The sequence below is a fragment of the Mastacembelus armatus genome, chromosome 16, assembly GCF_900324485.2.
Source record: "Mastacembelus armatus chromosome 16, fMasArm1.2, whole genome shotgun sequence".
In the NCBI taxonomy this organism is placed as follows: Eukaryota; Metazoa; Chordata; class Actinopteri; order Synbranchiformes; family Mastacembelidae; genus Mastacembelus; species Mastacembelus armatus.
The window spans coordinates 18582754-18604849 of record NC_046648.1 but is presented as its reverse complement, the minus strand read 5'-3'; the positions used below and the strand labels follow the sequence as shown (position 1 = coordinate 18604849).

General features: G+C 41.3%; 1 protein-coding gene across 4 annotated transcripts in view; it reads left to right on the top strand.

Moving 5' to 3' along the window:
* cadm4 (cell adhesion molecule 4) overlaps nt 1-22096 on the top strand; it is a 133939-nt gene that overhangs the window by 98988 nt on the left and 12855 nt on the right. For all 4 annotated transcript variants that reach the window (XM_026316980.2, XM_026316982.1, XM_026316979.1 and 1 more), the window contains exons 2-6: nt 7144-7290; nt 13118-13405; nt 16172-16333; nt 17638-17728; nt 21877-22049. In XM_026316980.2, the coding sequence (XP_026172765.1) occupies nt 7144-7290; nt 13118-13405; nt 16172-16333; nt 17638-17728; nt 21877-22049 (861 nt within the window). The remainder of the gene's footprint in view (nt 1-7143; nt 7291-13117; nt 13406-16171; nt 16334-17637; nt 17729-21876; nt 22050-22096) is intronic.

Sequence of the window (22096 nt, the reverse complement as noted above, 5' to 3'; positions counted from 1 at the left end):
CAATTTGGTGTAACTACTAACTCCTTGTTCTTTTCATTTAAACTCTCTCAGTGCTATAATATGATGGTTCTGTTATATAAAAAAAGAACACAATTGTGAATATGATGCTAATTGGGGTAATGTAATACCGAATGTGTAGTTCCCAGCACATGACCAAGGGACTAATACATTGTGATGGAATCGCAAAATGAGAGATTGCTCAAAATGCTGGTAATTAAGTTAGAATTGGTAATTAAGATTAAGAATAGAGAGAATATGAAGACAGGAGTCTGTACCCAGGAGGTGAAAGGACTGGGGAATGATAGAACAGACAGAGAAGGATGAAGTGGCTGGACAAAAAGACTTAAAAGGACAGTCAAAAATGAAAACAGAGAATGAAAGAAAGATACTGTATAAGAGTAGCTGAAACCTTTTTCTTAGCTTTCCTCTGAAGAATCTAATAAAAGAAAGTTGGACCCCAGAGTCTGTAATATATAGCGAGCCAAATGGAGAGGTTGTCGAATAGAAACAGAATGGGAGAAAAAGTGCAGTGCAAGAGACCGATATATACTGATAGAGAGAGAAAGAGAGAGACTGATGTGGGGTAAAAGGACCTGACCAGAAAAAAAACTTGTACTCTATGTGAGAGAGAGAGAGAGCTGTGAGACAGAGATGGAGAACAACGCAGACTGTGTGCACAAGAAAGACAGAGATGGAGGGGAGAAGTACAAAGATGAAATAAGAGAAAAGGCCTCATAAAGGAAAAAGAGCTACATCAGGTCAAGATTTGAGTCGTGAGACAGAGTTGGTGAGAATAAATAGTGTATGGAGTGGAATCAGTGGTAGTTTCTAGGTGCTATTAATATCTCCTCTCATTATTATTATGTATTTAATACAGAGAGATGCCTTTCCCTGCTGCTCATTGGTAAACAAGTGTAGTACCACTGCGCACAGTACCTTCTACTCTGTCCCAGCCAAAATCTCCATTCAGCGCATTTTTTTTTTTCCTCCATATTAGATCAACAGAAAGGCATTGTGTTTGGTGGGATGTTGTGGGGGATGATGGGTGGGGGTGACAATAGGGGAGTAAAGGAGACCGTGAAAGAATGAGTTTGTGTCTTGGCAGGCAGCAGGGTTATGTAATTCATGCCAGTAGGGCAGTTTTGTGTTGGGCCTTGAATGTCCACACACATACTCTCTTGTACACATTTACCACTTCACAAAAGCACCACACACACTTTTGCTTTTAAATGCATGCACACGCCCCTACATTTTCTTTCTCCCACATATACGTTCGCCAATATTGCACACAACTGTGACACACCGAAGGGAAGGCAGCCATGTGGTGGACTTTGAAAGGGTGTTAAGACCAGTGCTTTTGGCTGTAGTGAATCTCCAGTGTGGTAGCCATCGCGTAATAGCCCTGTAAATTTCTTTTAAGCCGCTGCTGGGGTGTGTGGTGGCTATTGTTGCAGGGTTGTTGGGGCTGTGACAGACCCGGTCATAAAACGCTGCACAGTAGATAGAGCTAACCAGCTTTGGCTGTCAGAAAACAGGAGAAAAGAGAAGAGCAGGGAAAGAGAGGAAGGTGGTGGTTTGTGAAGGGTAAGAAGAGGTGAATGAGAGAGCAGAAAGAGTAATGGGATGGGTGGACCACAGGAAAGGAGATGCAGTGCAGCAGGAGAGGAAAGAAGAGGGGATGGGCCAAAAGAAGGATGTGGTGATTGAAATCCACTGAAAGGCTGGAGAGACATAAAGATACGAAGGTCAAAAAGAGATGCGGGAGCGCAGAGAGGAGGGGAGGAGGTGCAGAAAAAGAAGGGTGGAAATGGTGAGAGAAAGAAGACAACAGATTTCAATGTAGAGGATGGAGGCAGCGTGACTGGGAAGCCAAGTCAGAGTGTTAACAACAGGATGTGGAATATATAAAGAAATGAAAGTAAATGTACCTAATGAGAGGTCAGGAGTGAAAAGAAACTATTTTATGCTGATTTTGCTGATTAGCAGTGCAGCACTCACAGCTCACCAGTGGGCGATGGAGAGCGAGTTGGAGGAGAGCTGGTCTGAAGTTCCTGCCAAAAAGAGAGAGAGATTAAGAAAGAGGGGGGGGGCTAGAAAGTACAGAAAGGGCTGAGCCATATGACAGGCAATTAGAAGAAGCAAAAGTAGAGGAAAAGATGAAAGAGGTAGTCTCCCACACACATTTGTTGTGTCCTCTTGTCCCATTCATTCCTCTTTCTTTCTGTCTTTCCCTTGCTCCCTCTCTTCTACCCTCCCGGCACACTATAAAATCGGTGTGATTATGCTGCAGACTTGAGCTGCAGAACAAATCACATTTAGCCAAGCAGAGTGTGGAGATAGAACCAGAAAAGAGGCAGGCAAAGATTCCCACTGAGTCACCAAAAGAGAAAGAATGAGAGAGAGATTGCAAAAAGAATGAAAGCATATTGCAGCTTGGAAGGAAACTATTTGGGGGATGCAGGGGGTCACATGACGAAAGAAAAAGGAAGGACAGGAGTGAAGAGCAGCTAACAGGGGAGAGAGAAAGAAAGTTTCAAGAATTCTCCTGAGGCCTCCTAGAGAAGGAGAGGAGAGGGGATCTTTAGGAGGGAGCTCATGAGAAAAATTCATGATGAACGATACAAGAGTAAATGAGGAGGAAGAAGACAGGAAGAAGGGAGAAGGGACTGAAGAAGGGAGGACACATCAAGGACTAGATCAAGCAGAAGGTGTGAAAGAGAGGACAGAGAGACTGTAGGTTTAAATAAGAAGAGAAGGAGGGAAATGGTGAGAGTGAGATTCGACAGGTCTAAGTGGGGGTGGGGGTGGGGGGTGGGGTGCACTCAGAAAATAAGAAGAAAGGCTGAGAGCAGAGGAGAGGGAAGAAAAGGAGGACAGGAGAAAGCAACAGAATGAAGGTAATGAGAGAGACGAAAGCAAGATTTGTAAAGGATTATGTATTATTTATAGATGGATGGGGTTTTTTTTTTTTTCTTTTCACTGGATTTGATTGGCAGAGTTCTCTCTCCCTGAGAGAGATGAAGTGATAATTTTAGACGAGGAAGAGAAAGTGGGGAAAGGGAATGGGGGAGAGTTGTTGGTCTGCAGAGAGAGAAATGCAGAACAACCTTAAAGTCAGCGACTTCATAGAGTCGGTACACCACAAAACTCTGTAATTAACCCAGAGCAAGTGTTTATACACACATATACGCACATAAACATTACAAAATTCATTTGCATACATACCATAGAATCCGGCTCACCTCGGAGACTCGAGGGATACTGGGAAGAATCTACATCCAGATGGGAAGAGATGGAGAAGTTGCCAACGGATGACTCCATAAGAATGGAAACTATGTGCTGCTGTTACTGTTTTAATTAAAGCAGTAATAACATAAGGGGTTGTGCATTGTAGTCCCCTGCATCGATTGCCTTGTAAATCCGTGGCCAGCATGCAAAGAAAACACAAGCTCTTGGCCCACTTCCAACTGAAAGATAATGAGAGATAATGAATAGGGAGACAGTGACTGCACTGCTTCAAGGATACATGGGGGCTTGTTTGGGGCAAATAGAGACAGCGCATCTCTTATGTGGCTTGTCTTCTTGTTCTATGTTTTCCACTCTTCACTCTGAGAGACATGGCAAGAGAGAAATAAGGTAGAGAGTGAAACTGAGGGAGAGAGACGCAGCAAGGCGGTAATTCAGCCCACTAACCCTGCACCACTGAGGCACTTTCTAGAATTTACCGTGACCAAGGGTGAGCCAGCGGTCCACCTGGCTGCTTCCCAAATCCCCTTCTTTTAACTCCCCACACCTCCCTTCATCCCTTCCCTCTGTCCTTCCATCCTCTGCCTCCCTTGGCTTATAACTCAACCCCATAGTGGGACCATTAGGACGGGCCCCTGAACAGCCTTGTCTTATGAATTTGCACGCCTATTATTTATTTATTTGTTTATGTATTTTGAAATGATGGCCCTTCTCAGACCTCTATTGCCATAATAAATAAAGGCTCCTTTTTTTTCTGGGGCCATGACAGAGGGGGTAGAGGCATTTCAAATGATGAGAAGTACCAGTTCACTGCTATGAAATACTGCCCCCGCTTGGTTAAAGAGAGAAGTGATTGTTTTGGTTCCCCTTCCTGTTTTATTTCTCCTGTGATCATAGCCGTCAGTGCACTACAGTACCATGGTATCGATTGCTCTCAGCATTCTCTTTCTTAATATGATTCGACCCTTGTGGTGTATTTTATTATGGGCACAGATTTTAATGGGGACCAGATTAATACCTCTATCACAGAGGTTGATTCCTTCACCCTCCATCTCATTCTATTTCTGTTCTCCACTGTGCTGGTGATCAGAAGCATAGGCTCATGGCCTTGATGTGAATGGCAGCCTATAAAACCTACAGTCAAACTAAAGTGCCATACCCAGCTGCGTTATGAGAGGGAATAGAAGAAAGTGCGTCATCTCTCGTATATTTTGTCCAGCCCCTGCCAGCTGCATTATTATACCCAAACCATCACTTCCTAACTCCCTGCTATCATTTCCTGGTTAGAGCGCTCACTCCCCCGCCATCTCTCCATCCCTGTGTTCTCTTTGCCCAGACTGATCATCCCTCAGCAGCCAGCAGGTGTTTCTGGGTGGCATCGCTCAGCAGGCAACAGCGGATGCCAGTCACATCCAACCACACAGTTTGTTTTTTTTTGGGGGGTTTTTTGTCACTTTTCTTTGCGCTTTACTGCTTTGCCATTACGACTAATTTCCTTTGAAGGGGTGACAGCTGTCAGGAGACGTGTGAGTAAAAACAGACAGCTAATTCGTTTTGCTAGCCTCCTCCCGGAAATAAACTTTTGACCACTTTCTTTGTCTGGCATTGCTGTCCCATTTAAAGGCCTTTTCTCCGGTTGTTCTTATGGGTCACTAATCACGCACAGACACTACACTGACTTTGTCAGGATGCACAGCAGCACTACTACAATTAACAGTGTTTAAAACAATGGCGGCCTAGCACGGTTTCCACGGTGATGAGTAATAACAGCCATTAGAAAAATAATTGGGATGGCGGTGGCAGGCCCTGATGGCCCCCGATATGAATCACAATATTGATGCAGAGAATGGGAGCAATAATGACTACAATTAGTGGTAATTGTCAAGTTTTTTTCAGTTCCATAGTGTATTAGAGTCCCCTTTGTCTTTATCCCCTCTTGGTTTCTTCAGTCTGTCTTCAGTTCAGTCAGCACTGTGTCTCTCTGTTTCCCCTGATGTGATGAATATGGAGGCTTTGAGTATTAAATTAAAGGAGATTAAAATCGAGGGGAGAATTAAATTTGGATGAAGTTGGTGGGATTAGATGATGTCAAGGCATTTTAATTGCAGTATGCCAATCCCTGCGTATGCACCCACAATGCATATGCCCACCTATGTGTGCTCTCCTCACACACACACGCACACACACACACACACACACACACATACACACACAAACGTTCACAGAAACTTAGGACATGCTCGGCTGCAGATATAGACATTTATTTTGGCCCAAAGCAGTCAAGTCAGCAACTCCTGCTATGGCAGCCACCATCTGTTTGTCTCACAACATTTCCTGCCTTCTGAAGGTGTTTTACAGAGCTCAGAGGCACTGCCAGACCCAGAGGTGAAATATATATATATATATAGTCCCACCATCTTTATCGGCATTCCTTATTGCCTGCTTCATCATCATGCTTCAACATTGATGTCGTTCTTTCTCTAAATCCTCCCTACGGCCAACATTTTGCCAGGGAAAGAGGGAATGCAAATAGGGATGCAAATTGGTAAATACTAGTTTGGGGAGCCCAGCAAGCTGGTACTCTCTTCAAGGCAATCACATTCCGCTCCTGGCTAGAACCATATGACTAATTGCTCCGCAAATCATTTGAATTCAAGCAGCAGATCCCGGTGTCCATTGTGCTCGGCGGGGGGTGTGATTCAGCCAAGTCATGTCAACAGCTTGACCCACAAACATGGATGGTGCTCTAATCAGAGCATAATCAACCTCCTCATTACTGACTCTTGAGCTGTCAGCACCATCAAAGAGACTCCCTGCTGTTTCTCAACCCCCTTGTCTAAAATTATTGGGTTTAGGGGCCAAACAAGTTAGTTTGAAAGATTATGTGCGAAAGTTTCTGTGTGTGTGTGTGTGTATCACTTTGTATGCATGAACATTTCTGTGCATCTCTGCAGCCTTATCTATAGGTATTTATTTGGTGAAGAGCATACATGTGTTTATCAAGGTATCCACTAGTATGTTTATTGTCAATTGCAGAGAGCTAAGTGTGGCGCTTGTTCCCAGCACCTTCCAAATACCTGTAATAAGAAGCATTACACTGAGATAATGGAGTATAATCATTTGGTTTACCTTACACCTGCATGAGAAATGGCACTAAGAATGTGTGAAATGCATTCTAGCTTGCTATCATGGTCTCAGTGCTTTGCATTGTGACCTGTATTTTTATACAGTGTCAATTACAGACTCATACAACAAAGCTGCAGTTTAAACTGTTAATTCAACAACCTGTGGTCTGTGTGTGTGCCCTTGTGTGAGTCTGTTGGTCCATATGTGGCCATTTCTGTGTTTATGTGGGTCAATTCATGGTGTGTGTGCATATGTGTGTCTAAATTAGAGATGGGCAGATTTAATAAGGTATAATATATTCAAACGTGTATGTAGACGCATTCTGTTAGACTAGCCAGAGGTAACAGGACTGTTTGCATGCATGTGTTTGTCCATGTAAAAAGAAGAATGGCGTTAATTATAATCATCCTTATTGTAATCATAAGAACACATTGTTTGTAAGGACCCTCTTTTATACTTGTTGAATTCTTCAGTGTCTTTTCTCTCACTCTCAATCTCTTTATCTGTATTGCTGTCTCCTCCTCTCTTTTTTTCCCGTCTCCAGTTCTCCTTTGTTGTGGCTCTATGATGAATAGTGAGTAAATGAAGGATGCTTTGAGTACCTTATTTTTGAAAGGTTCTATCTCGAGTGAGGTGCATATTGAACATCTCATTTTGTCCACATCTGTTCCTCCTATTTGTCCCTCTCCTCTTTATCCCCTCTTTTTCTGCCTGTTTGTTGTCCACCACCATCTCTATCGCTATATTAACATCCGTCTTTCTCTTCCTCAGCCCGTTGTCAGGCAGTGCAGGCAGAAAATGTGACAGTCTTGGAGGGAGGTACAGCCCAGATCTCCTGCCGCCTGCAGAACTATGATGGATCAATTGTGGTCATCCAGAATCCCCGCCGGCAGACCCTCTTCTTCAATGGCACGCGAGGTGTGTACCTGTGAACCCATTTGTCTCTGCAGACAAACTTAATCTATCTGTATCTAAGCATTTGACCTCAGTGACATTTGAAGCTAGTCTTTTAAACACATTAGCAATGACTCACCAATACTTACACTTATTTTTCTTATTGCAAATGTCCTCACTTTGTCTTTGAAGTGAATCCACATTAAAATGTCAGATAACCACGGAGTTAATTTACAAGATGGTTTTACTCTCTGCCCTAACAGTGTGACTGCTTTAACTGTTTTAAAAGCATAGTTCGAAGCTCTTTGCATAATCCACTGTTAACCCCAGTGATGAGATCAGAGCTTATTACAGCTCCTCATTAGAGCACGACCTTGGCAATAACATGTTTTTTTTAAAGGTGGCTTTATGGCAAATTATTATTGTAACCAATATTATAATGAAGGCAGATTTCATCCAGGCCTCTGGGTAGGCAGACGCTACATTTTTTTGTTACTAATTAAGGGCAAAAGTTGCCACCTTAGCCAGATTTTCTGTTAGTGTTGCTCAGAAACCTCTGAGCAACAATAATCCAGTATATTGAATACTGCACTTAAAAAAAAAAAACAATTATTATAATTTCTGTGGTAGCAATAATTATTTATGCCTAAATTTTCAAAAAAACAATCATGACATGGTGTGTGTCTGTGTGTGTGCTTGTATTGCTGTCTTTATGAGGACCATTTTGAGCATATTTCTATCAAAGTGAGGACATTTTCCTGGTCCTCACTTTTTTCAGACTCCTGTTTCTGGGTTAAGACTGGTTTTAGGGTTAGGATTAGAATTAGGTTTAGGTTAGGGTTAGGGTGGGGCAGTTGTGATGGTTAGGGTTAGGGTCTAGGGAAAGCATTTTGTCTATGAGTGTCCTCACAACTATAGAAATACAAGCATGTGTGTGTGCATGTTTGTGTGTGTGTGTGTGTGTGTGTGCGTGTGTGTGTGTGCGTGTGTGTGTGCGTGTGTGTGTGTGTGTGTGAGGGACAGCACAAATTGGTGGGCATATGCATTGTGTGTGCATATGCAGGGATTGGCATACTGAAATTAAACTGCCATGACATCATCTAATCCCACCAATTCATCTATATTTGTGTGTGTGTGTATGCAGAATAAAGAGATGCAGTATAAATATAATAGAGGTAACGTTAAAGAAATTGCTGGATTGATCATGACTTTTTGACTTTGACATTCTGACATTTAAAGCCACTGACTAATGCAAATGGTCACCAATCTACAATTCTCTGTATATTTTAGGGACACATTGCGCTGTAACTTTGTTCTTTGGCACAGCATTTTTTTCCTGGGTCATATCAATAACACATTTTGTAGGGATTATATCAAATCATATAGTAATCATCTCTAACAGACTGGCAGAGCAGACAATTAAATCCTCTTTAAAGAGAACTTTCTCACCTGTCGCCCCAGGGAGCTAGTGAAAACTCATCAAGAGTGTGTGCATCCCCCACTCTGGGATCCCCTCAGCTGACTGAATGGTCAGTCCATTAAATCTCTTGCTCCTCAGCACTCCAAAAATATGTTGGAGTTGTGTTGTTACACATGACATTGTTTTAATCTGTTTGATGTTTTTACTTGGCAGTATTTTTGAATTATGATTCAAGAACCATTAAATTTGGGTTATTTGGGTCACCCACCCATTGGGTTATTTGCATTGATTGAATTGATTTGAACTGAACAGAGCATCAGACAAAAAGTCTAGTTCAAAATGTTACATTTGATTTTTTTTTCTCATGTGTTTATGCTTGTGATTAAAAAAAAAAAAAAAAACTCTTCAGCTGCAAAAACCTGTAAAGGCCACACTCATACACAACATAGCTGCCTACTCGTAATCTTTACAGTGTATAAAATGGCAAATAAATTCAAGTGGTCTGTTTTAGTAAGTACCCTCAAGTGTAGCACCAGGGTTAAAGAAAGGACTTGTGGAAATGTCAAGAAAATGAATGGCTGCCAAATCCAGAGGTGATTTTCTGTAGCTGACCTTGCAGTTGAACCTCCACATGATGAGGAGCGATTAAAAAGGATATTTCCAGCAATGCCTTTACATCAACAGCCGACAAGAAGGTGAAAAGAACTCTTAAATCTGTAATTTTCACAGCTGAAAACATTTGCTAAAATCTTGGAACTCATATTTAGTGTATGTTTGAAAACATCTGGCGTGAAATTATATATGTTTGCATTTGAGCACATTTTCTCATTTCTAATAATTATAGCATAGACACTAATAATTACATTAATTAGACAATCAAAATATCCAAACTCACACAGTGAAAAGTCTGTCAACGTAGTAGTGACTAAAGATTTTCTAACCAAGATTAGACTAAAATAGACAGAGTTGAACCCAAAAGAGCTGTCTTTCACTTTTCACTGGTACGGCATTCAGATATTATTGCTCTACAGACCCTTTCCTTACTTGTTAGTCACTTCGATCACGGACTGGCCTTAATTGGCTAGTGGAGGTCTCTGCTTTTGAAAGCCTTAAGTTCAACTCTCCCCCCAGTTCTATCAGATCAGCACTACCGGTAAGTTCCATTAAGTATTTAAACAGAGCTGTCCCTCCAGCTGTCCCACGAGACATGGACTTGTGCCCTTTGGAAAGCACGGTGAAGCTTAATCAGAGTGAGAAGGAAGAAAGGATCTGAAAGATAAAATGAAAGAGAAAATGAGAAAGGAGAAAGAAATGAGTGGCGTAGAATGAGACAAAGGGTCGTGTTAAGGAAGACACAGCAACAGTAAGAATGAGGAGAGGTAGCATCAGGCGATGGAGACAGAACTGGGAAACAATCCAAAGGTTAGGTAAGGTATAAAGTATAGATGGCTTCCCATAACTAATTTGGCTCCCGTAAGCACAGAAAAGCCTCGTTGGGGACATTTTCTGGGAGTGTAAATTACATCTCACTGTGGTTCTTTCTACCTCCACATTTGCTTCATCACTCGCTGTAGGGCCCTTCCATTTCTGACTATTGCCCATCTGCTGCCCAGATATCAGGCTAACAAAGTAAGGCCTTTCTGTGCCGAGCTATTCCACACTAACTGCCCAAATAGAGTCACTGCTGAGAGTGCTGTGAATTAGGCTGCCTGTTTTGTGAGCGAGCAACCAGTCAGGGTGTGTTTTATGAGATTGTGGGGACTGATAGCTATAATAGAGCAGTGGAACTAACCAAATGGACCCTTTCCCCTCAGTGGTCCATATCTCTCTTTCTCTCCTCTACTGCCAACACTCCTCAGCATGCAAATGAGATAGAACAATAAAGGTGAACTTGGACTTGAACAGAAGTCTGACATTTAGTTGCCATTTAGTGCAGAGAGGGAAAAAGAGTTACCTATCTGTGGGGAATAACACTCTAACAATGCTCTCGCTGCCATCCGGTGGAGGGGAAATTTTAGGGTTGGTGTGGAGAGATTAGTGTGGTATACTTCCAGGAAGAGTGGACTAACTCCCTCGCTCTGGGCTGCTTTTTCAGTCTCCTGTGGATTTCTGTCTCTATCTATATTATTTTTTTCCCCCGCTTGCTGCATTATGTAGCTGTATTAGTCTATTTCTCTCATTCTTTCTTCCTCCTTCACTCTGGAACACACTTATACATGCACACACAAAGTCAATATCTATACTGTAGTGTCCATGTTGCAATGAATTATGCTGTGAGATGGCTGGGTGTTACATCAAGGAAGTATCTGCTGTTCCTTCAATGAGCCAAAGCCAACACAAAGGAGGGAAGAGAGGGACAGAAGAAAATAGAGATGGAGAGCAAGGGAGAGATTTCACAGTCAAGTCGATACAAAGTGAGTCTCAAAGGTATTTATGAGAATCTATGGACATCGAGCCACTGTCACCGACAGACTGTTATTAGCATTATTTGTTATTATCAGCATTTTTCTTGCCATTGATTCTGCTCTTTCTTCAGTAACAAAAGGAAAATTGTTACATGTTCACCTGCTCTCATCCTCTCTGTCAGCGTCCCTTCTTTTCCTTCTCCTTTATGCATTATGGGATTAGCAATTGTGGCTCACTTTGTTTTCACTCTTTGGTTATTCTTCATAGTCTGAATTGCAGCGTTCAACCTGTGTACAATTGTAGTATTTAGCCTGTTTCTCCTCGAATCAGGAGGAAGCACCGCTGTGTTTCTTAGCTTTCCTAAAAATAATTTTAAGCATTATTTGCATAGCACTTTTCAAAAGAGTTAGAAAGTGCTTCACAGTAAGTAAAACAATAATGATTCAGACCTAATAAAATGAACAATAAATATGCCAGACGCTAATTAGAAAAAGGCTTACGGAGGAATAAAGGAAGCAGTTACAACAAGAATGAATGAATGCTTTCTGGTTTACGATAGTCCAATCAGTGCCTGGGATAAATGAACATAAATAAATAAATAAATCAACACTTTCTCTTAAAGCTGGAAATGAGAGAATCAAGACATTTGTTATGTCGTATCAATGCACGGCCTGAAGTTGCTCCATCGAGACCAAACTTTTGAAACTCCCTCTGAACTTTTTATATCAAACCAAGCTTTAGATTTAGCAGCACTATCAATTCTAGAGCAGAAAATCGTCTGGGGCTTTGTCACAACCATTATTTATCCCATGTCTGCAATTCTTCCTCTGCAGAGCTGTCCATGGGAGTGACATCACAAATTAGAGGGCGGTGAAAACGCTACTCTCGTTCCTCATTGTGAGAGATAGAAGTGATTGTTTGCTACTGCAGAGTAAACTATCAGAGGTGAAGAAATAACTGATTCCAAAGCTAAAAATGCCATCCCACCCCGTTTAAGCAGCCCTCTATTCTGTTTCACTGTTTGATGAACCTATCAATTACTGCCTGCAAAAAGGTGCATACACTGTTTTTACAAAATACACATAGGAAACATGAAAGATGTATTCTGGACATTGTCGTTACTTAGCATTGATGCAAAGTACCTGACCATTCAACCACTTTTGTACAAAGCACATTCAGACCAGCAACTTGCATCCTCAGCATCATCTCCAAACAACTGCAGCAGCTGTCACTTTTTGTAGCCTGCAACTGGCAACGTCAGCGTACACAAATCCACATGTCTCAACTGCTACCACTTCACCATCCTTTATGTGGTGCGAGACTTGGACTTCAACTTCTGCAGTTAAAATACAGGTCTACCATTAAGTGACAACTGTTGCTCTGTTTGGAAAGAGATCACCAGGAATGTCAGAAAGAATAATGAGAGAATAATGAAGCTAATGAAGTAAAGAAGTGGAGATAATAGCACCTCCATGAGGAGATTCTACATCCTGCTAAACATGAGTTTGTGAGTGAAGCTCCCTGAGCTGCTTCTTATCTGAAAACAAATTCAGAATAAAGTAAAAGCCTGCTAATGTGTTATAGCAAGTCCTTTAAAATATGACTCTCACTTTGACAGTCTAAGCCTTTGTGTGATGTGTGGTGCATTTCAAGTAACCAAAACATCATGACAAAAACAATTCTTAATGCTCTCTGTCTGTCTCTGAAGCATTTGAAAAAATACATCAATTACACTGACCCGAAGTAAAAAGATGTTTTCTTCTTTTTAATGTTTTGTGGTTTACATGTATATGGTGTTTTGTATCTTTTTTGATTTAGTTTTGCACATTTCAAGGAACACATTGTGTTTTTCTACCAGTAACTAATCAACTTCCACTCTTTGTTCTTCCAGTTATTAACCTCCCACCTTCTCTATTGTTGCTTTCCTCCCTCCCTTCGACTTTTCCTCTGTGCCCCTCTGTCCTCCCAACAACCTTAACCCATGCTCTCTCATTTCCACTCTGTATTATCTCGTCCCACCTCCAGCCCTGAAGGACGACCGTTTCCAGATGGTGCTCTTCACACCGCGGCTGGTGCGCATCACTTTGACCAACGTCAGCGTGTCGGATGAGGGTGGCTACTTCTGCCAGCTCTACACGGACTCCACACACCACCAGGTGGCAACACTCTCTGTTTTGGTGCCCCCGGAGACACCCACGGTGGAGGTGAAACAGGAGGCCGTGGAGGGTGGCGAGGTGGAGCTCACATGTGTGTCCCCACGCAGCAAACCGGCTGCCACACTACGCTGGATTCGTAACGGCCGGGAGATACCAGGTAACAGGACATGGCTGACAGGCAGACTGATGAATGGTTAGATCATTGTGAGGAGTCAGTGGGGACATTCAAAAGGAATAGGGCAGGGGAAGTGGAAGAAGAGGATGATATTGCATATTGAGTGCTTAATAAAAGAAAGATGAATGGATGGGTGATTGATGGGTTGACAGTAGGGAATGGCAGATGGTTCAGTTGATGGGAGTAAGTACAGATGAATGGATAAACGGATGGACAGAATGAAGGTTTTGAGCGCTGGGCTGCCAAAATCTCTGTCTTCCTGTTTATTTCATTTCGTTGAAGTGTTGTTTGCAATATTTATAGACAACAATCTAGTTTCAAATGATCAAACATGCATTTTAAATCGTTATACTTTTGTGTTCCCATTCCTTCAAGGAAAGGTTGTAAATGTCTATCAAGTGTGTATGTGTTGATGTGTGACATCAACAGCAAATATTATGAAGATGCTTTCAGTGCTTTCATGTCTTTCCAATCTGCCCATTAGAAAAAAAAATGTTTACTTTTAAAGCTACATATTCACATCTCATCTCTCGCTCTCTCTCTCTCTCTCTCTCTCTCTGTCTCTGTCTCTGTCTCTCTATAGGGAGAGAGTACCCCATTACATGAAAGCACAGTTGCTGCATATAATCCAGACTTTCTCACTCTACCGCTCCTTCACACACTTTTTCATTCACCATCCTCTAACTCACCCTACTTCATTGCGTCTGATAAATCTATGAGCCATCCCTCAATCTGTTACCTTGATCTATCTTTCTTTCTAACTCGCTGTCTCCCATGACTTCTTTCAGTTAAAGGGGCACTTCACTCAATAATACATCTGAGATCTAGCTTTCCATTGCCTTCAGTCTATTTAACTCCCAAGAAATCCCTTTTACCGCACTCTGCTGTCAAATCAGCATTTGTGTATAATGTTGCATTTTGATTTGAAAAACCTTGTTCACTTGAACAAAAAAAAAACTCTTGTAGACTAAACTGTCTGAAAAGTCTATCAGACTTGTTGCTTTATTTTTTTTTTTTTTCAATTTCTCTGTTGTTTAATAAATACAGGCAATTTTGTAAAAGTACATATCACTGCCAAATGTGTGGATTTATTATTATTCATTCATTCATACTTGGTGCCTTCAAATAATTCTCTCAGACTAGATGAAATAATCTGAGATAATCTGGTGTCAACAGTTCTTAGGACATGCATCAAGTAAGGTTTTGCCCTTTCAAACTTCATGTCAGCCATCATCTCATTTACTTTCTATTTTTGTTTGACACTCGGTGTTTCATCCAGTCTCTTCCCTTTTTCTCTGAGATTGCGCCTGTCATCGTCATTCTGTGTCTCCTCTCTCTGCCCTAGCCCTCTGCTCCTTTCCTTACTTCTAAGTTCCCTTTCTTTTTTCTTTAAATTTCACTGGTGACAAAGATGTGATATTTCTCTGCTTAGTTAGTGGTGTCAAAGGACTTTAGTCTCTCTCATCTCGTTTTCTCTTCTCCTGTCGTTTCTTCCTCTCTCTCTTTCCTCTGGCCCATTTTTTCTCATCTCCTTTCCTTTTCTCTCATCTCCTCCCCTCTCCTCGCTTCTCATTTCCTCCTCTTTTCCTCTCTGCATTTTCTCTCTTTCCATTTTCTCTCCTCCCCTCTTTTTCTCTCCTCTTTTGCTTTTCCTCTTCTCGAAGTGTCTCAAATCCTGTTTCCTCTGCTCTCCTCTGCCTTTATCTGCCTTTATTTTTCCCCCAGCCTTTCCTTCTCTTTCTTCTCTCTCCTCTCTCTCTTTTGGCCCTGAGTTAAATGAACTGTGACACTAAAGGTTAGAGGCAGATCCCACCAGATATGGGAAAGCACTCTTTAATTAAGACACTATCTTCCGATGCCGCTTTCTTATTCTTGCTCATCTGCACCCATCGCCATCCCTTCTCGTGCTTCGATTGGACCTGCTTTCATTTGCTTGCCAACAATAATTGAAAACTCAGCACGATATAAGTAATATTGTTGTATTCTGCCTCAACAAGCGCAAACTTCCAATATGTGACCATGTCAAGTTCTGTTAGTTTGGCCCTGCTGTTCTCCCTCCCTCCTTCTGTCAGTCCTCCTCCTCCTCTCTGCTCACATCTTTCTTCCACTCTGCATCTGGCTTGGCATCCTTATCGTCCTCTTTCATGTCTGGGCTTGTCTCGCCATGATGCCCATTTTGCCGCCCTCTCTATGATTCCCTCTCTTTTGTGCTTTTTTTCCCCCTGTCACTCTGGTTCTTTGACACCCCTCTCTCTTCATGTCTGGTTCAGTTAAAAACTCAATTCAGTTATGCATATTCTCTCTTTTATCCCTCTCTCTCTTTCTTTCACTCGCTCTCACACACACACATTCACACAAACCAGTTGATTTACCATCTGCAAATAAACAGTTGTGCTGCTCATAATTGCCATGAAATATAGATGCAAATTGCTTTCACTTCACTCTGTCTCTTATTCTGTCCTCCAACCACTCATTCTCTCCTCCGCAGGTACCTGCTGCGGCTCTGTAAAGCTCACTCATCAGCCACTAACTTCTTCTTCTCAACAGTCTGCCCATTTCTTCTATCCTCTTCTAAAAGTCTTCCTTCCTGTTGCTCTGCATCTCTCAGCATAGCTGTGATGTATCAGCAGGAAAAGAGACAAAAGGCAGAACAGGCATGTTTTGGCTGCTAACCAGTTTCTTGGCTATTCCACCTGTCTTCTTTCTTTGCATCATCTCATCCTCTCTGTTCCTCCTGCCTCTCCTCAGGTGTGGTATCCCAGCAAGACAACGGGAAGACATTCAGTGTGTCCAGCACCATACGGATCCCTGTAGAAAGGAAAGACAATGGGGCGGCGCTGAGCTGCGAGGCGTTCCACCCGGCGCTGGGTGGGCAGAAGAGGGTCCGACACTATCGCCTGGATGTGTATTGTAAGTCAAATGTTTGTGCATGGGTGTGTGTTCGTCTGTATACGTAATATGAAAGCACTTTCCATCCATCTTAGAAACAAATTAAGTAACAATGTTCATTGTTAAATGTTTAAAAAACAGAGATTATTTCATCTATATTGCTGTCACTTAAGTTGCTACTTCAGTACTATTCATTACAGTGTTTAACTTTAATACCTGCAATAATTTTGTCAGGATAGCAGCCTCATTTCTCACATGGTGGAGATCTCATTTGAAAATGATGCTCATTTATACACAGTCTTGGATTTTAACAGAGTGATACTCAAAGCTGCCCTGCATGAAATCTCCTCTCATTAAAACCTAATGCATATAAATTTTGTCCTGCGGGGAACTGGCAGATACAGGCCTGCAGCCTGCTTAAGGTCCTGGCCTGTGGTTTAAGAAACTAACCAACACCATCTGAAAAACTTTGGTTGCATTAGTATGTGCAATCATTCCGGGACTCTCTTGGGGTTTATTTATTTTTGCTGGCTTCTTTGCACAAGTTAGCATGTGCTGAAATCTCTTCACATATGTCCATTCAGGAGAGGCAACACCAAAGGGTAAAAATAAAGAAAGAAATTTCAATTTCTAATTGGCTTAAGTCTAACAGGCACTCAGGGCACTGAGTTCAGAACGTTTTATTTCGATCTGTTTCTCAGTATAACAAAAGCTATTCCATGCCAGCAGATACAAAAAGTACATCTCCTTCTTTCACTCTTCCAGTATTACTATGATGCTAGTCAACATTTGTTCTCTCCTGTATCAGTATTGCTCACAGAATCATATTATTCTTAGCCCACAATATATCAATTGTGTATAATCAAATATTTCATAGTCATATAAAAATATTTAGTTGGTGATGTGATTCTTATGCAGCAAATATTTTTGCATCAGGCTTTGGGTGTAATTAATTTGCATATGTATATTCATGTTTGTTGACCTGAATGATTAATATTAAACAGTTTTGTCAGTCTTAGTCCAGGTGATTCCTCCAACCAGAGAACTGGCAATAATGACCAACTGTCGGTGTAGATTTGGCTTCCCATCGCTCTGTTGCTGAAGTAAGTGCAGAACAGCAGCTGCTGGAGCGGTGGGCTGCTTATGATAACAGGTGTCTCAACCGTAGGATTGTTGGCTGGTTACCTTGGAAACAGATGTTAAAGACCTTTCTTCCTAAACTTTCTCACATTTCGCTTATTCCCCCTTTTTGTTCAACCTCTTGCTGTCTGTCTCTGTTCTTTGTGATTATCTACCCTTTCTTTTTTTTTTCTCTTTTTCTGCAGTTGCACCCACAGTGAGAATTATTCCCCCTTCTGGCATTTTGCGAGAGGGCGATTCGCTTATCCTCACCTGCTCCATCACTGGGAACCCTCTGTAAGTTAACGCATGTGCCGACATGTGCTAAATGCTTTTGTGTTAGTGTTATCTGCCTCTGGTAAATGCTACCTATTTTTGCACATAATAGCACAACCATTCTTTATATGAGTCTGGTTTGTATGAGCCCAGCACATACAGGTTCACAGCACATGTTCCCCACTAAGTCACTGACTTTCATGTGTCATGTGATATGTAAATGGTGACTCGTTTTGCTAATATGAAGAATATCTGGGGTTTAGGAGACACTGTAGTACTTTTCAGAAACGTATTTGAATAAAAGTGGAATCATAGATGCATTCAGCCTGACCTTTCATAAGATATGAAACCAGTGTGTTTACCAGCGGCACCAAATGCTGCTTGTGAAGCTGTTCTGGTTTGTTATTCCAGGGTATTTGGGATTTCTCTCTCATTTCTATAATGAATTCATGACAAAAGTATAAAAGATTTGTCTGTGCATAAAAATCCGCAATAAGGATTGACAAACCAGCTTAAGAATACACAGAAACCATTTGACTGGCGAGGATATGCTGGAGGTTGCCAAGTTCAATACATATTTTTACAAAATTATGTTATGAAAGGACAAATAAGTCTGTTTTGACTGAAGAGTGTGCAGCTACAATCTGACAGGGCTCCATAAGACTGTCACTCTCTCAATCAGTGTGGATGGTGAAGTTTTTGTTGTCTTTATTTCACACATTTTCCCAGAGTAACTTTTCTAATTGTGAGTGTAGAATAAGTTTGAAACATTTGCCAAATTCAGAGTCAAAGGTCTATGTTGCTGTAACCAAAAACTTTCAAGTAGTTTTTCATAAACTCATAAATGTAGTATGAATAAGAATAATAAGGTTCTAAACAGCTTTTACAGTCTGAACACACGAATAAGCACACACACATAGCAGTTAGTCAGTGGTTTGCCTGATGTTAGATATGTGAATCAAACAGGTCTGTGATGTGTCTGATCTGTGAATATCACACACTGAGCTTTACTGGAATATATTACCATTCGTTTTTAAAGTAATTACTGTCCACCTTACATAAAAAGCCTTTTCTTTCTTTATAGCTACAGTGTAAACGGCCTTGAAAAACCTCTACCTGCGTCAGTGGAGCTTCCCATTGGCCTCAGCAGAAAACAGTGCATTTCCTGAGTGGTTACAAAATGTGTCAGAGTACAGCAGGGAATCAGTGAAAAAGAACATATGCACTTTATCAGCCCTGATACAGTTTCCAAAAGAAAAAAAAGCAACAAAGCTTTTCTCCTAAGTACAGTAGCTTGAAATAGCTGCATAGATACAAGAGCTTTTACCTCTTATGTTTGTCTAAGACATGCAGAAAATTTCTCTCTTTATAATGTGTTGTTAAAATGAGCACTAAGGTAACCTCAGGCTATATAATTAGTGTCCCACATAATTCCAGTGTTGTTCCTTGTAAACTTCGAATTAGATCCAAATACCTCCACTAACTTTATATTCCCTGTAAAATCACTTGGTTCTTTCTTGGAACTATCCTTAGAAATAAACATTAGGTTTGTAGTAACTACTTTCTAGGAAACACTAAGGAGACACAACATCAACATTAAGTTGATAAGATTAGTGATTAAGACCACATGTCCTTGACAAATGATGTAGGCCCCCTTTGGACCAATCGATTCCAAATCCATGATCCCATTAAATATAATGGAAGTTAAACAATGGACATCTAATTTATGACGTAGAAATTAACCATATTATATTGTCTTCAAACCAGTCAGGCTATTTTACTTGGTGCCAAAGAAGCACTGTGCTTCTAAGTCTCCTGGCATTTAATATTTAAAGGATGTATAAAAACCACCTGATCCATATTTTATTGCGTGAATGAGAAATTTTAAAAAAAGATTTTAAGACTTTTTAGGAGGGTGTAAAAGGATACTACAAATTGAGTGTAAATGTGGACATTTTAAAAACTTGTATGTAACTCTATGCAAGAAAAGAGCCGCTAAACCCAATCAACAGTCAACATTTTAAGAGCCAGCTTTGAAACAAAACCTTTTCTAGTGTGTGCACAGCCCTTTGTGTACTTTCCAGAAGGGTATTGGGTGCTAAGCTTTTAAACTCTCCCCTAGATCATGTGTCTGTCTGTGAGCATCAAGTCCACTAAAGCATCCCACTAAAGCTTCATGCAGCCAAATTGTGTGCATGTGTATTTGTGTGTGCATGAGTGTGTAATGACTTTGGTGAAATCCCACAGTGAGGACTGGCTGAGAAATGTATTGGCTATAGCCCCAATGAAGCTTTGTAACGGCTGGTTGGAGACACTGTGTGTCCTTGTGTGTGATGCATGCACACACGTATGACAGTGAGGGATGGGACAGGCCACTCTGGACTCTGACCCTCATCACATGCTAGACTACCCACACATACACATACATTACAGTCCTCTTGTCACCCTCTTACTTGCCCCTTGGCCCTGTTAACTGCCTGTAAAGCATTAATGGCTAATTATGTGCCTCTTCCTTGTGGTGTAGGGGTACACTCATTGTCTGTCTATTAGTGGGAGGCGAGATGGAGCCGATGTCTTGTCATTTAACTTGACTGCTTGGCTATTTATTTCTGTGTTAGCGTTCGAAGGAATGACTGTCTATGCATGTGTGTTAGAAACCGAGAGAGCAACAGAAGTTGTGCAGAGTTTGTGCAGAAATGAGAGGGTGTATGTGTGTGAAACTAAGCAAGAAAGAGGTTTAATTAGACTTCCTGAGGGATTAGAACCCAGATGAGTCAGGATTGTAGTCTGGCCAGGGTGGCATGAGCCATGACACTCGCACACACATACACACAGAGCCTTGTTCACCAGGGTATCTCTGTAATCCTCACACCTCCTGTCTGCTCTGCCTGCCTGTCTTTTATGACCAATTCATTTTGCCCGCTTGCTCCTCCTCTTCATCTCCTACTACACATCTCTCCTTCTCCTCATCCTTCCTCCATCTATAGTAAGATTTTCTTTCTACCATGCTTTCTTCATCTTTACTCTTGTTTTGTTCTTTTCCACTCTGCACATCTGACACCCTGTTTCTCTCTCATCTGCTTTCCTCTCCCTCCTGCCAACCCTTTCACACCATCGCTGCCCTCTGACCATCCATCTCATTAGTTGTCAGGATGCAGCCCTTTTTTGCCATTGGCTCCTTCCTGAAGCCCCTTTTATACTTTCTTCTCATGTCATCCTGCCCCTGTGGGCTTCTTTGCCCTGCTTTTTCACCTCTCTTTTAACAGCAGCTCCCAGTATCTGTTCTTTGATCCTCTTTCTCCACTCACTTTTCCTTTCTTGAAGCTTTTAGTGCTCCAGGTTTTACAAAATGATTAAGACTACAAGTAGTCTAGTAGTCATATTAGGGATGTAGTTTGTTGTGTGGTTGTCAGTGCTGGGCAGGTTTACTGAAAATGTAAAAATTAATCATTACAGCAGGTGTAGAGACAGAAAACAAGATATTGTCTTCATAACAAGGTATTTACCAACCATTTTCACTTGAACCTCACAGTGAAACTGGAGGGTCACATATCCAAAATTTGGTGATAAATTGTAATCGTAGCCAAAAGTAGTTGTATGACTGTAGCGCATTGCCAAGTACAATGGAACTGCCAGGCACTGATTGTAAAGGTAATAGTAAATCTTGCAGATGTAATTAAACGTGTAAATCTACAATCTGACTGTATTTAAATGCCATGCAGTCGAGGCTGATAATTATGCTGTTACAGGATTTATTATAGTGTTATGTGTGAGCCTGTGCGGCGATGAATCAGAATGGGCTTTTGAAGATAGTATTTACATTTTTTAAAAATATTAGGCCTGTAACTAACAAACATGTTTTTGCTTAATTGGACAGTTGCTGCAATTTATAAAAGAAAAACCAAAAAGGCATGCAACTGTTTCCCAGAGCCCAAGGTGATGTTTTCAAAGTACTTTTGTTTGAACAGCCTAAACCCAAAGAGAACCAATCAAGTGGGATATAAACAGGGGAAACAGGACTTCCTCATATTGAAGGTGCTAGAAGCTCTTTTCTTTGATAAAGAACTTAAAAATTGGCTTTTTTTTTTTTTTTTGCCAATTGTCCAATCAAATAAACAACATATCATTTCAACGTGAACCATTAAACTCTTTGACTCTCCTTCCCCTAGGCCCAGAAGCATTCAGTGGTCCAAGATTAATGATACCTTACCTGAGAGGGCAGAGATTTCTGGCCCCACCTTCCAGATTTCCCGCCTTAGCCAAACCCACAACGGAACGTATTTGTGCCAGGCCCAGAACAACTACGGACGCGCTGCTGATCACTACACCCTATTAGTGTATGGTGAGTAATAATGGCTTACAGTTAATTATTTGTTGAAAAGTTTTATC